This window comes from Bufo bufo, chromosome 2, assembly GCF_905171765.1.
Source record: "Bufo bufo chromosome 2, aBufBuf1.1, whole genome shotgun sequence".
NCBI classification, from domain to species: domain Eukaryota; kingdom Metazoa; phylum Chordata; class Amphibia; order Anura; family Bufonidae; genus Bufo; species Bufo bufo.
This window is the reverse complement of record NC_053390.1, coordinates 84,183,523-84,198,916: the sequence shown is the minus strand read 5'-3', so window position 1 is coordinate 84,198,916 and position 15,394 is coordinate 84,183,523. Positions and strand designations below refer to the sequence as shown.

Here is a 15,394-nt window from a genome sequence, read left to right as displayed (position 1 = left end):
TGGCTGCAAAAGTATAACTTCAATCTATTATATAAATTCATAATTCTTACCATGGCATGGAAATTCAAAGAAAAGATCCAAAAGCAATATGATCTATGCATTATGAAAGCAGATGAAGTAGAAACGTAGAATAAAAAAAATGCTACAAAAAAGAGGGGTAACTCAAAACTCCTAGCTTCTGATGCAAAGAGGGCCTCAATTATGATATATCATCTATAACAGTGTATATTCTCAAACCAAGACCGGCAGGTGGGCCCTGAGGACTGGAGTTGAGGAACACTGATCTATAGTACTGGTCTCCTCATAAGGGGCAGAGGGACCATTTGGGCTCTGTCAAGCTTCAGGGGCCCTATAGTTAGACCCCTTGCAACAATATTAGAGCAATAAATTTGTGAAGTTGAAATTTACAAAACGAGAAACTAAATTTTTCCAAAATTATTAGTAGTTAGAGCAAATGATGGTAATTGCAGGTTAAATGGAAATGGGATTTCCTCTTTGATATTAAGGAAGTTAAGCAGAAATGATTCGGAAATGTGTACTCGAAGAAAAAAAAGTTACAAAAATGTTTTTAATATTTAAAGTAAAGGAAGACACACATATGTATATGAATTTATATGCATGGTAGGTTTAGTGCTAGACAGTTTATATATATTTATATATATTTTTATTTTTACATTCTTTTTGTAAGATTGAGCCATCTAAAATATGTCTTGATATAGATATTAGGATTCTATAGATTTAAAGAGTTTTTTGGGGATGTTTTCAGTTTATTACAGTGCTGTTCATATGCACACAAGAGGCATCATAAATTTGAAGCATAACGTGGTTTGTCTGTGTCTGTTTCTGTGGTTGGTCCTGTGGGGGTGGCATCCTTACTGGAAACTGCAGATGATGTTGATGGTGGGGTTGGAGCTCCAGCTCTTGCAGGAGGTAAAGCTCCGGAGGACATCTGGCGAAACAGAGCAACCCGAGGAGGGACATTGCTCCGGCCTCCAGACTGAGCACCTGTAGCTTGCACATTTGATACAGGCTGTGGCAGTGATGCCAATGACTCCCCTACAGTTGGATGTGGCTTTACCACAAGAGTAGAAATTTCATGGGGTAAGGAAGGCTGTGAAGCAGAAAGAGGCCTCACATCTCTTGTTAGGTTACAGTTTGGTAGAGCTTGGGTGCTCTTATGAACTTCATTGATCGGCGTCACTCCAGACGCTGATTGTTGTTGTTGCTGTTGTTGCATTAGAGAAAGTTGTGATGCAGTGGGGGAACTGTAATGAAATGTTCGGCCTGCCAATGGACTCTGTACTGAGGGACTACCCACAGCTGAAGTAAAAGAGGGTGAGAACATAGCAGCTTGCTGTGGTGTCTGTGGACTTGGTGTTGGAGACTGTAGGTTTCCATGAGAAAGACTGTTTGCAGTATAAATAGGTGGAGATTGGGTCCTCATTCTCAGTGATGTGTTGGTGCTAGAATTTAGAGCTGGCATTTGTTGGTAGCTAACTGAGGGAGTCCCTTCTATCATCTCCCTGTCTTGTTTCACAATCTGCTTCAGTATCTCGCTCTCCTGGTTGTTGAATACTCCCGTGTTGAGGTCCTTTTGAAATCGTTGCTGGAGAATGGAGTTCTTCTTCCCTGTGAGAAAACAAGATTGTTTTAATAAATAGTTAAAATATTTCTCTCATTAGAAAAGGTTGGTTGTGGAATTAAAAACCTATATTCTTACATTCAATGAAAATTAAGAAGAGTCCCTCACTGCAACAGAAAACATCATATGGACTTTAAAATTATGTTGAGCATCAATTTTATGTCCTAAGGGTCATATTACATGGTCTGATAGAGGGCCATCAACAAGAGTGGATCAAGAATACATAAGGCGGTTGGCACTCATTTAAAGGTTCTTTTATAAATCCCGATGCAATGCGAATGGGGGATGAACGATTCTTAGAACAATCATTCATCCCCCTTTTTGTTTGCATATCATCGGCCGCACATCACATTAGGATTTTTGGTGTCGCAGGAAAGATCTGCATTTGCTAATTTGTTGGTTGATACGCAATGCATTTACATGGGCCAATTATCGGGAAAGAACATTCGTATGAATATTCGTTTCTAGTGTTGGGCATGCACATCGCGGTGTTCGGCCGAATATCGCGTGTGCTTGAGCGCGATGCTTGAGTCAGTGTATTTAAATCTAATTAAGCCTCTATTTCTGAAAAGTTTCTAGCGGGATTCAAACTCACAACCTTCTACATTACAGCCAAGAATGTTAACCACTACACTATAGAGCTGCATGGCCAGTTACTTTAAAAAAAAAAAAAAAAAAGAGACTTCTACTGAAGTCTCATAGTGTAGTGGTTAAGATTCTTGGCTGTAATGTGAAATGAAATAGAGGCTAAATTAGATTTAAATACACTGGGGTGTCCCCAAGCACTGACTCCATATACGGACATAGCTATATGTGGAGTCAGAGCAGGGACTCCTAAGCCGAACTAGAGTCCTGACACCCTCCCTTCTTCAGAGCAGGGGGTGCCTGGTTTAATGCTCGGGTTCTGCAGAGCACCCAAGCATCGGGAAGTGTTCTACTCGAGCACCAGAGAACACGAGCACTTTGGTCCTCGACCAACACTATTCGTTTCTAATAATTGTCCCGATCCTCAGCCCATGTTAAAGAGCCTTTAATCACGTTCTATGATTTCCTTCAATTTTTTACAATTATAAATAGATAAGAGAGATAGATAGATAGATAGAACCAAAGAGCTATTTCTGCTAATACTGCAATATACTGCATAAGGACTTAAATAAAAAGCTATTGATGTAATTTACTTCCATTGCATGTAAAGATTGGTGGGAACATAAAATTGTTCCTTTATCTCATGCATCCAGAGCCACTATTCTCATAAAGTACTACTCACCTTAACTTTGTAAACTTTCCAATGACTGACGATCCCAAGTCTTATACCTCATAGAAGCTATAACGATTTTACACTTGTATATGTTTTATGTACCAGTGGTTTTTGCATGTGTGTTTTAACCCTTTCAACCAATGTGACGTACCCGTACGTCACGGTGGTTGGGTTAATGCTGCAGTGAGCACAAAGCACAGGAAAGCGAGGACAGTGTAAAAATCCTATTCACTCTAATAGGTCTCTTTTAGGGTGAATAGGACAAGGGTTCAAAAGATATTAAAACATTAATTAAAATATTGAAAGTTTAAATCACCCCCCCTTTCCCTATTTTACAGATAAAATATACTAAAAATAAAAAAACATATACATATCAGGTATATCTGCATATGAAAATGTCTGAACTATTAAAATATTGTTTTAAATTCCTGTGTGGTGAAAGCCATAACGAAAAAAAAAAATGAAAAACATGATTCGCAATCTTTTTAGTCACCTTTCCACGTCAAAAAAATTTAATAATAGTGATCAAAAAGTCGTGCGTACCACAAAAATGATACAAATAACACTACAGTTCATCCCACCTAAACCAAGCCCTCATACAGCTCTGTGGATGGAAATATAAAAAAGTTGGCAGAAAATGGCATTGCAAATAAAATTTAGATTTTTTAATTTTTTTAAATTTTTTTAAAAACTATACAAGTTTGGTATCGTCATGTCATCTTTAGCGCACAGTGAACGCTGTGAAGTCAATACCCCAAAAACCTTGGCGAAATTGTGTTTATTTCTTTCAATTTATCCCCACATAGAATTTTTTAAAATGTTTTCCAATAATAGACATGGAAAATTAAATGGTGCGTTTATAAAGTAAATCTTACCCTGCAACAAAATAAGCCCTCATATGGCTATAGGAACAGAAAATGTAAAAAGTTATGACTATTGGAACGTGGGGAGGAAAGAACGAAAAAGCAAAACCAAAAATGGGCCCAGAACTTAAGGGGTTAATGAAAAGTTTACTTTGTTTTCCTGGGTAGTTGATAAAATGAACTATCCAGATATCTTTAGTTTTAACAATGCGATGCAGTTTTTTTTCTACGTTTGGTCATATAAATCTATTATTCGCTCACATGGTTCATGCTAATTAGGAAGCCAATTCTATACATGCTGCAAAAAGTGCTCCCCTGAGATCGCCTGACAGAGACCAAATTGTAGCACAAATTGCATTACAAGAGCAAAACAGCTTGTGTTAAACCTAGATTAGCAAAGCTATATAACCTCTTTACAGCACTGGGAAAGCATTACTCACTGATACAAGGTGAAAGCAACGCTCCACTATATAACCCCTGTTACTGCAACAGTTAATGAACGTCAACTATTTGAATAAGCTCGGATGATTATATTCACTGATTTCCATTAAAATGTGGCTGATTAAAAATGATTATTCCTTTATTGAATACATCTGCATATCACGTAAGTATGTAATGTATATACCATAGTTGTAGGAGCCCTCCTAATCTCTAAAATGAATGGGCAAAACCCAACTGGGCGCAGCACAGCTCCAGCCAAGTGAATAGGGTAAAACTGCATCCAGTCACATAATACTGCTAAGGGCTCATGCACACAACTGTATGTATTTTGCAAAACACAGATCCGCAAAAAAATACGGACGATGTCTATGTGACATATTGCATCCATTTTTTTTTGCAGATACATTGTAACAATGCCTATCCCTGTCCTCAAAATGGACAAAAATAGGACATGTTCTGTTTTCTTTGCGGAACGGCCATGCGGATATACGAAATGGAATGCACATTGAATAATTTCAGTCTTTTTGCAGACCCATTGAAGTAAATGGGCCACAAAAAAAACCAGAACGGGCAGGAAAAAAAATACGTTTGTGTGCATGGGCCCTAACACTGTGAGCTCTCTATTTCAGTTTAGCTATTTCTGTCTGTATTTGAACTTGAACTAATAGGTAACTATCTGAAAAAAAGGCAGAGAGCTCTCGGTATTGGAGGGCGTAGAGGGGTGGGGAGAGCAGTAGGTGTTATTTTCTATGGTAATAAGGAGCTATAGTGAACAGAACACCATGGAAACTTAAAGGGGTCGGCCACTCTCTGGTTATTGTTCACCAATGTGTTTGTGAGATGATTATATGGAAGTTACCAATATAGCCTTTGTTGAAATTCTGTGCCATTTTCTATATTTCATTAGGTATGCCTCCTTGTTTACAGAGTCTTTAGTGCTGTCCACACAGAGGTCATGTCTATAAAATGGCTGCTGATGGAGGGTCATGTGACCAGACAAATCATCTACATGTGATGTCTCCTCCATTCAAATACATTTCAACTGCAATAAACACTGAACAGAACAAGTACAGATAGCAGGTGCAATGTATTTAAATGGAGGAGACTTCACATGTAGGTGATCTGCCTGGTCACATGACCCTCAATCAGCAGCCATCTTATGGACACGACCTCTGTGTCGACAGTATAAAAGACTTTGTAAACAAGGGGGCATACCTGGTGGAGATTTTCAACAAAGGCTATATTAGTAAGTGCCATATCATCAGCTTACAAACACATTGGTCAAGAATAACCAGAAAGTGGCCAACCCCTTTAAATATGAGGGACCAAAGAGAAAACACTAATGTCCCTGGTATGTTAAATGACTGAAGTATGTCCACTTTATGAACTGTGAAACCGCGTCCGGCATTTCACTTTCAATTGCAGGTCTGTCTGTGGGAAACGTTTCTGCTCCTGTCTCTACTTGTTCTCCTGTCATGGGGAAACAATGAATGATCTGATAGGTACCTACTTCTGCCTGCAGTACAGTGTTTCTCCTAAGATCCCTCTGTGCTCAAGGAGAGAAGATGTTATACATTTCTAATTATCCGTCTTTCCTCCTTGTATGGAGTGTATATCCTGGAGATGAAGAACATTTGTGCAGTATTCTTACATTTACTGGTTCCTGAGTGAGAGGAACCTTAGTCAGGTTTAGGCTTCGTTCCCATCTGTGTTGGTGGCTTTATTAGGGGCTTCCATCACAGATGCCGTCAAAAATACAGGACAAAATATCGTAGCATGCTGTGTTATTTTCTCCAATAAAATGACAAATGCCATGATGGAAACCCATCAAACCCTGTTATTGTCAATGGGGTCCATTGGGCGCCGTTGTCCGTCATCACCATTTGACATCCATTTTGGCTTGCTTTTTGTTTTTCTGCTCCCATTATAGAACAGAAGAATGGAATACGTGACAGAGATGTAAATGAACCCTAACACATCGAGAGATTTTATCTGTTTAAGGTACCTTTACACAAGGCGATTATCGTGTAAATTATCATTAAATCGAGCGAAACTGCAAGATCATCGAGCAGTGTAAAAGCAATGAACGATAGGGCGTCAACTGACAATCGGAAGATTTCTCCTTGGTTCGATTGTTTGTGTGGGCACAAAAATTATTATTGGGCGTTAATGGTTTCATACGTGTAAACCGTAATCGTTCACTGCATGCACAATTACAGACGATTATACCTTGGCCGCCACTAAGGTTATCTCTTTGTGTAAATATAACTATCTGCTTAATAAACGATGGAATATGCGATCGAAATTACAATTTTGTGAAAGATTTTATCGGCGCGTCTAAAAGGTCTTTGCTGAAACGTTCACTAGACCAAGAAACGACTAGTTCGTCGCTCAATCGTGTAAAGGTACCTTTAGCAACCACAAGAAATTAAAGTATGTTTGCAGAACTGCAAGCAAAAACTATGGGGCAATTTATCAATGACTGGATGTCAGAAGGCATACATAAAAAGTTACACATTTTTGTGCAAGCACATTTTACACAAAAAGTGTGCAACTTTTTGCCATTTTGTGCTTTCTTCGTCACATTTTAAAACTGAAAAAACTGGCATTCTACTGTCCAACAGATTTACCATAATTTGCAGCAGAAATTGTTACAAATTATGGCACAAATCTATACCTGCTCATAATTTGCCTCTTAACCACCTCCCGACCGCCTAACGCACGGATGCGTCCGGAAGGTGGTTGATTGATTCCTCCTGGACGCATCTGTGCGTCATCTTGCGAGATGCGAGATTTCGGTCAGAGCCGGCCCGCCCATGCGCATCGCGGGCCGGCAAAAGTTAAAGAACAAGTTTGTCACCAGCCTGCCAGCAACGATCATTGGCTGGCAGGCTGGCGATTTTCAAAAAATCCAATCACAAGCCATATAACAGATCATATTAGTAAATATGATCTGTTATATGGCTTCTCTGCTCCTCTGCTGGTCCTTTTCGTCGGTTGGATCCAGCAGAGGAGCAGACTGAACTGTGAGTAGCACCAAACACTACACTGTAGCCCCAGATCACCCCCCTGCACCCCAATTAACCCTTTGATCACCCCTTTGATCGCCCCTGTCAATCACTAGTGAAAGGAAAAAAAGTGATCAGTGTAAACTGTCACTTTTTTTTTTTCACTGGTATTGACTGTTAGGTTTTAAGGATAGTTTAGGCCCCTTGGTTAGGTAGTTTAGCGTGAGTTAGCGCCCAGCCCACCGCAGTCACTTATTCGCTGTTTAGCGTATCGCTAATCAGCATTTGTACTTTTATAGTATCTGTAAGTGATCAAAACTGATCACGGTCAGATCTATAATTGTATTAGTGTCACCTTAGCTCGCCCTCCACCCAAAACGCAGTGTTTGCCCGATCAGGCCTGATCGGTCGCCCACACGTGCGTTCACCCACGCCCGCCCCGCCGCAGTGACAAAAAATATATATTTTTTGATCACTGCACATTCACTTTACACGCACTGCGGCGATAAAAAAATCAGTTTTGATATTTTTTATCAACCGCAGCGGCCTCCGGTACTTCGCTAGCCTAGGCTTGCTTTTTTTCTTGGGTAGTCTCAGGGAATACCTCTAAATTTAGTAGTCCAAAATGTCAAACAGGGGGTATTCTTCTGAAGAGGCCTACAGGATTCTGACCCAGTCGGATGAGGAGTAGGAACCCTCATCTGACGAATCTAGCGGGTCAGAATATGAACCTGTAGAAAGCAGTGGCTCTCTGACCCAAAGTTCGGACAAGGAGGCTGAGGTCCCTGATAGCACCAGGCGTACCCGGCCCCGTGTCGCTAGACCACAGGTTACGCAGGATCCGCTTCAAGAGCAGCAGAGTGGGGCTGTCGCTGCCGGATCACGTGGTGAGGCATACACCAGCAGCGCAGCCCTTCCTGGACCTAGTACCAGCACTGCCGTACAACATGGTGAAGTAGCGAGCACCAGAAGGGCAGTTGAAGCTGGTACGGTGGCACGTGCAGTAGTTACCCCGTCGCAGCCACCGCACAGACAGGCCCGTAGAGCCCCTAGAGTCCCTGAGGTGCTGGCAAACCCTGATTGGCAGTCACCAACTTCAGCCGCACCTGTAGTTCCCCCTTTCACCGCCCAGTCTGGAGTTCGGGTTAAGACGGCTCATATCGGTTCGGCCCTGGGATTTTTTGAGCTGTTCTTGACTGCGGAGCTCTTAGACTTAGTTGTGGCAGAAACAAACCGGTATGCCACACAATTTATAACCGCAAACCCGGGAAGCTTTTATGCCCAGCCTTTCCGGTGGAAACCAGTCCAAGTTTCCGAAATTAAAAATTTTCTGGGCCTTCTCCTCAACATGGGTCTAACTAAAAAGCATGAATTGCGGTCATATTGGTCCACGAACCCAATTCATCACATGCCCATGTTCTCTGCTGCTATGTCCAGGACACGATTTGAGACCATCCTGCGTTTTCTGCATTTTAGCGACAACACCACCTCCCGTCCCAGAGGCCACCCAGCTTTTGACCGGCTCCACAAAATTCGGCCCCTCATAGACCATTTCAACCAGAAATTTGCAGATTTGTATACCCCCGAGCAAAACATCTGCATAGACGAGTCCCTAATACATTTTACCGGGCGCCTTGGCTTCAAACAATACATCCCAAGCAAGCGTGCCCGGTATGGGGTCAAATTGTATAAGCTCTGTGAAAGGGCCACAGGCTATACCCACAAATTTCGTGTCTATGAGGGAAAAGATCAGACCCTGGAGCCGGTCGGTTGCCCTGACTACCTGGGGAGCAGTGGGAAGACAGTCTGGGACTTGGTGTCACCCTTATTCGGCAAGGGGTACCATCTTTATGTGGACAATTTCTACACAAGTGTGGCCCTCTTTAGGCATTTGTTTCTAGAACGGATTTGCGCCTGTGGCACCGTGCGACCTAGTCGCCGGGGCTTCCCCCAACGGCTCGTTACCACCCGTCTTGCAAGGGGGGAGAGGGCTGCCTTGTGTAACGAAGAACTGCTCGCGGTGAAATGGAGAGACAAGCGTGACGTTTACATGCTCTCCTCCATTCACGCAGACACGACAATCCAAATTGAGCGAGCAACCCGTGTCATTGAAAAGCCCCTCTCAGTCCACGACTATAATTTGCTCATGGGAGGGGTGGACTTCAATGACCAGATGTTGTCTCCGTATTTAGTTTCCCACAGAACCAGACGCTGGTATAAGAAGGTGTCTGTATATTTGATTCAATTGGCTCTGTATAATAGTTTTGTTCTCTACAGTAAGGCTGGAACACGATCCTTCCTCAAATTCCAGGAAGAGATCATCGAGAACCTCCTGTATCCAGAAGGTTCCGTGGCCCCATCCACCAGTGTAGTTAGCCGTCTACACGAGCGACATTTCCCCAATGTCGTTGCTGGTACCTCAACCCAACCGTCACCCCGAAAAAGATGTTGTGTCTGTAGCAGGAGTGGAATAAGGCGTGACACCCGCTATTTCTGTCCTGACTGTCCTGACCACCCTGCCCTATGCTTAGGAGAGTGTTTCCGGAAGTACCACACACAGGTACACCTAGCATAGGGATCACATCTCACCAGGACAGGCACACAGGGCTATTAGGGCCCATTCACTCACAGCTGCTGCAAACGTCTCCTTTCACATGGGACAAAGTGCATAACGTACTTCGCCACATCTTTGGGCGATTTGCGCTTTGCACATTGACCCATGGGGAAGGAGAGGTTTGTTCTATAAAGGTAAAAAAAAACAAAAAAAACACCAGTAAGCAAAAAGGTTAATGTTCAGTTCAAAAAGTTAAAGTTTATATGTTCTCTTCCAAAGTTAATAAAATTATTGTGTTGCGGCCTGGTTTTTTCTTCTTTTTTTTTTTTTTTACCTTCCAGGTAGACCAACCGATCGACTAGCTGCAGCACTGACGTGCATTCTGACAGAAGCATTGCGCTGCTGTCAGATTACACGCAAGTCGGTGTATGCGGCGCTGCAAGACGAGATTTCTCCTCTGCAGTAAAAGATACGTTTGCCGAGGCATATGAGCTGAGGAGGTGGCGGTGTTCCTATGCTTTGGCAAACACTTTGTATATATAAAAAATAATAATAATCCCGGCAATGATTTATTCATCCACATGGATTGATGTGAATGGAGAAATCTGGTTTGCCAGGGCATACGAGCTAAGTGGGTATGGATGTTGGGCGGAGCTCCTATGTCCTGGCAGACGCCTTTCCCCTCCTTTTTTTTTTTGGCAGAGATTTTTTCATCCACATTGATCGATGCGAATGAAGAAATCTGTGCCGTTCATTTTTTTCTTTCAGCCCAGGGGCTGAACGGAAAAAAAAAAAATCTCATTACCCGTATGCTCAATATAAGGAGAATAGCAGAAACTCCTAAGGCCTCTTTCACACTTGCGTTGTCCGGATCCGGCGTGTACTCCACTTGCCGGAATTACACGCCGGATCCGGAAAAACGCAAGTGTACTGAAAGCATTTGAAGACGGAACCGTCTTCCAAATGCGTTCAGTGTTACTATGGCACCCAGGACGCTATTAAAGTCCTGGTTGCCATAGTAGGAGCGGGGAGCGGGGGAGCAGTATACTTACAGTCTGTGCGGCTCCCGGGGCGCTCCAGAGTGACGTCAGAGCGCCCCATGCGCATGGATGACGTGATCCATGTGATCACATGATCCATGCGCTTGGGGCGCCCTGACGTCACTCTGGAGCGCCCGGGGAGCCGCACGGACGGTAAGTATGCTGCTCCCCCGCTCCCCGCTACACTTTACCATGGCTGCCAGGACTTTAGCGTCCCGGCAGCCATGGTAACCACTCTGAAGAAGCTAAATGTCGGCTCCGGCAATGCGCCGAAATGACGTTTAGCTTAAGGCCGGATCCGGATCAATGCCTTTCAATGGGCATTAATTCCGGATCCGGCCTTGCGGCAAGTGTTCCGGATTTTTGGCCGGAGCAAAAAGCGCAGCATGCTGCGGTATTTTCTCCGGCCAAAAAACGTTCCGTTCCGGAACTGAAGACATCCTGATGCATCCTGAACGGATTTCTCTCCATTCAGAATGCATTAGGATAATCCTGATCAGGATTCTTCCGGCATAGAGCCCCGACGACGGAACTCTATGCCGGAAGACAAGAACGCAAGTGTGAAAGAGCCCTAATGCTGGCCATACATGTAATGATTGCGGAGACCCTCAAATGCCAGGGCAGTACAAACACCCCACAAATAACACCATTTTGGAAAGAAGACACCCCAAGGTATTCGCTGAGGGGCATATTGAGTCCATGAAAGATTGAAATTTTTGTCCCAAGTTAGCGGAAAGGGAGACTTTGTGAGAAAAAAATCAAAAAAATCAATTTCCGCTAACTTGTGCCCAAAATTTTTTTTTTCTATGAACTCGCCATGCCCCTCATTGAATACCTTGGGGTGTCTTCTTTCCAAAATGGGGTCACATGTGGGGTATTTATACTGCCCTGGCATTTTAGGGGCCCCAAAGCGTGAGAAGAAGTCTGGTATCCAAATGTCTAAAAATGCCCTCCTAAAAGGAATTTGGGCACGTTTGCCCACCTAGGCTGCAAAAAAGTGTCACACATGTGGTATCTCCGTATTCAGGAGAAGTTGGGGAATGTGTTTTGGGGTGTCATTTTACATATACCCATGCTGGGTGAGAGAAATATCTTGGTCGAATGCCAACTTTGTATAAAAAAATGGGAAAAGTTGTCTTTTGCCAAGATATTTCTCTCACCCAGCATGGGTATATGTAAAATGACACCCCAAAACACATTCCTCAACTTCTCCTGAATACGGAGATACCACATGTGTGACACTTTTTTGCAGCCTAGGTGGGCAAAGGGGCCCACATTCCAAAGAGCACCTTTCGGATTTCACAGGTCAATTACCTACTTACCACACATTAGGGCCCCTGGAAAATGCCAGGGCAGTATAACTACCCCACAAGTGACCCCATTTTGGAAAGAAGACACCTCAAGGTATTCCGTGAGGGGCATGGCAAGTTCCTAGAATTTTTTATTTTTTGTCACAAGTTAGTGGAAAATGATGATTTTTTTTTTTTTTTCATACAAAGTCTCATATTCCACTAACTTGTGACAAAAAATAAAAACTTCCATGAACTCACTATGCCCATCAGCGAATACCTTGGGGTGTCTTCTTTCCAAAATTGGGTCACTTGTGGGGTAGTTATACTGCCCTGGCATTCTAGGGGCCCAAATGTGTGGTAAGGAGTTTGAAATCAAATTCTGTAAAAAATGACCAGTGAAATCCGAAAGGTGCTCTTTGGAATATGGGCCCCTTTGCCCACCTAGGCTGCAAAAAAGTGTCACACATCTGGTATCTCCGTATTTAGGAGAAGTTGGGCAATGTGTTTTGGGGTGTCATTTTACATATACCCATGCTGGGTGAGAGAAATATCTTGGCAAAAGACAACTTTTCCCATTTTTTTATACAAAGTTGGCATTTGACCAAGATATTTATCTCACCCAGCATGGGTATATGTAAAAAGACACCCCAAAACACATTCCCCAACTTCTCCTGAATACGGAGATACCAGATGTGTGACACTTTTTTGCAGCCTAGGTGGGCAAAGGGGCCCATATTCCAAAGAGCACCTTTCGGATTTCACTGGTCATTTTTTACAGAATTTGATTTCAAACTCCTTACCACACATTTGGGCCCCTAGAATGCCAGGGCAGTATAACTACCCCACAAGTGACCCCATTTTGGAAAGAAGACACCCCAAGGTATTCCGTGAGGGGCATGGCAAGTTCCTAGAATTTTTTATTTTTTGTCACAAGTTAGTGGAAAATGATGTTTTTTTTGTTTTTTTTTTCATACAAAGTCTCATATTCCACTAACTTGTGACAAAAAATAAAAACTTCCATGAACTCACTATGCCCATCAGCGAATACCTTGGGGGCCCAAATGTGTGGTAAGGAGTTTGAAATCAAATTCTGTAAAAAATGACCAGTGAAATCCGAAAGGTGCTCTTTGGAATATGGGCCCCTTTGCCCACCTAGGCTGCAATAAAGTGTCACACATCTGGTATCTCCGTATTCAGGAGAAGTTGGGCAATGTGTTTTGGGGTGTCATTTTACATATACCCATGCTGGGTGAGAGAAATATCTTGGCAAAAGACAACTTTTCCCATTTTTTTATACAAAGTTGGCATTTGACCAAGATATTTATCTCACCCAGCATGGGTATATGTAAAAAGACACCCCAAAACACATTCCCCAAATTCTCCTGAATACGGAGATACCAGATGTGTGACACTTTTTTGCAGCCTAGGTGGGCAAAGGGGCCCATATTCCAAAGAGCACCTTTCGGATTTCACTGGTCATTTTTTACAGAATTTGATTTCAAACTCCTTACCACACATTTGGGCCCCTAGAATGCCAGGGCAGTATAACTACCCCACAAGTGACCCCATTTTGGAAAGAAGACACCCCAAGGTATTCCGTGAGGGGCATGGCAAGTTCCTAGAATGTTTTATTTTTGTCACAAGTTAGTGGAAAATGATTATTTATTTTATTTTTTTTCATACAAAGTCTCATATTCCACTAACTTGTGACAAAAAATAAAAACTTCCATGAACTCACTATGCCCATCAGCGAATATCTTGGGGTGTCTTCTTTCCAAAATGGGGTCACTTGTGGGTAGTTAGACTGCTCTGGCATTCTAGGGGCCCAAATGTGTGGTAAGGAGTTTGAAATCAAATTCTGTAAAAAATGACTAGTGAAATCCGAAAGGTGCTCTTTGGAATATGGGCCCCTTTGCCCACCTAGGCTGCAAATAAGTGTCACACATCTGGTATCTCCGTATTTAGGAGAAGTTGGGCAATGTGTTTTGGGGTGTCATTTTACATATACCCATGCTGGGTGAGAGAAATATCTTGGCAAAAGACAACTTTTCCCATTTTTTTATACAAAGTTGGCATTTGACCAAGATATTTATCTCACCCAGCATGGGTATATGTAAAAAGACACCCCGAAACACATTCCCCAACTTCTCCTGAATACGGAGATACCAGATGTGTGACACTTTTTTGCAGCCTAGGTGGGCAAAGGGGCCCATATTCCAAAGAGCACCTTTCGGATTTCACTGGTCATTTTTTACAGAATTTGATTTCAAACTCCTTACCACACATTTGGGCCCCTAGAATGCCAGGGCAGTATAACTACCCCACAAGTGACTCCATTTTGGAAAGAAGAGACCCCAAGGTATTCGCTGATGGGCATAGTGAGTTCATAGAACTTTTTATTTTTTGTCACAAGTTAGTGGAATATGAGACTTTGTAAGAAAAAAAAAATAAAGAAAAAAATCATCATTTTCCGCTAACTTGTGACAAAAAATAAAAAGTTCTATGAACTCACTATGCCCATCAGCGAATACCTTAGGGTGTCTACTTTCCGAAATGGGGTCATTTGTGGGGTGTTTGTACTGTCTGGGCATTGTAGAACCTCAGGAAACATGACAGGTGCTCAGAAAGTCAGAGCTGCTTCAAAAAGCGGAAATTCACATTTTTGTACCATAGTTTGTAAACGCTATAACTTTTACCCAAACCATTTTTTTTTTACCCAAACATTTTTTTTTAATCAAAGACATGTAGAACAATAAATTTAGAGCAAAATTTATATATGGATCTCGTTTTTTTTTGCTAAATTTTACAACTGAAATTGAAAAATGACATTTTTTTGCAAAAAAATCGTTAAATTTCGATTAATAACAAAAAAAGTAAAAATGTCAGCAGCAATGAAATACCACCAAATTAAAGCTCTATTAGTGAGAAGAAAAGGAGGTAAAATTCATTTGGGTGGTAAGTTACATGACCGAGCAATAAACTGTGAAAGTAATGTAGGTCAGAAGTGTAAAAAGTGGCCTGGTCTTTCAGGGTGTTTAAGCCATGGGGGCTGAGGTGGTTAAACTTGGCACATCTTACTCCAGCACATTTCAGATTAAGGCCTTATGCACATGGCTGTTGCCCAGCCGTGCCCATATTGTGGCCTGCAAACAGCAATTACTTGAATGGGTCCACAATACGGAAGGCTTCTCTCCGTGGCTCCGCACCGCAAAAAAAAACCATGTTCTATTTTTTTGCGGTGCGGATGTTGAATGGGTCTCTATCCGTGTGAGAAATCCGCACGGATGTTGTCCGTG

The 15,394-nt window shown here is 42.4% G+C and overlaps 1 protein-coding gene across 1 annotated transcript in view; it reads right to left on the bottom strand.

The window, feature by feature from the left end:
• Nucleotides 1-744: 744 nt before the first annotated feature.
• Nucleotides 745-15,394, bottom strand: part of HCN1 (hyperpolarization activated cyclic nucleotide gated potassium channel 1) — a 465,956-nt gene continuing 451,306 nt past the window's right edge. The window contains exon 8 of the mRNA XM_040421267.1: nt 745-1,629. Within this exon, the coding sequence (XP_040277201.1) occupies nt 803-1,629 (827 nt within the window). The 3' untranslated portion in view covers nt 745-802. The remainder of the gene's footprint in view (nt 1,630-15,394) is intronic.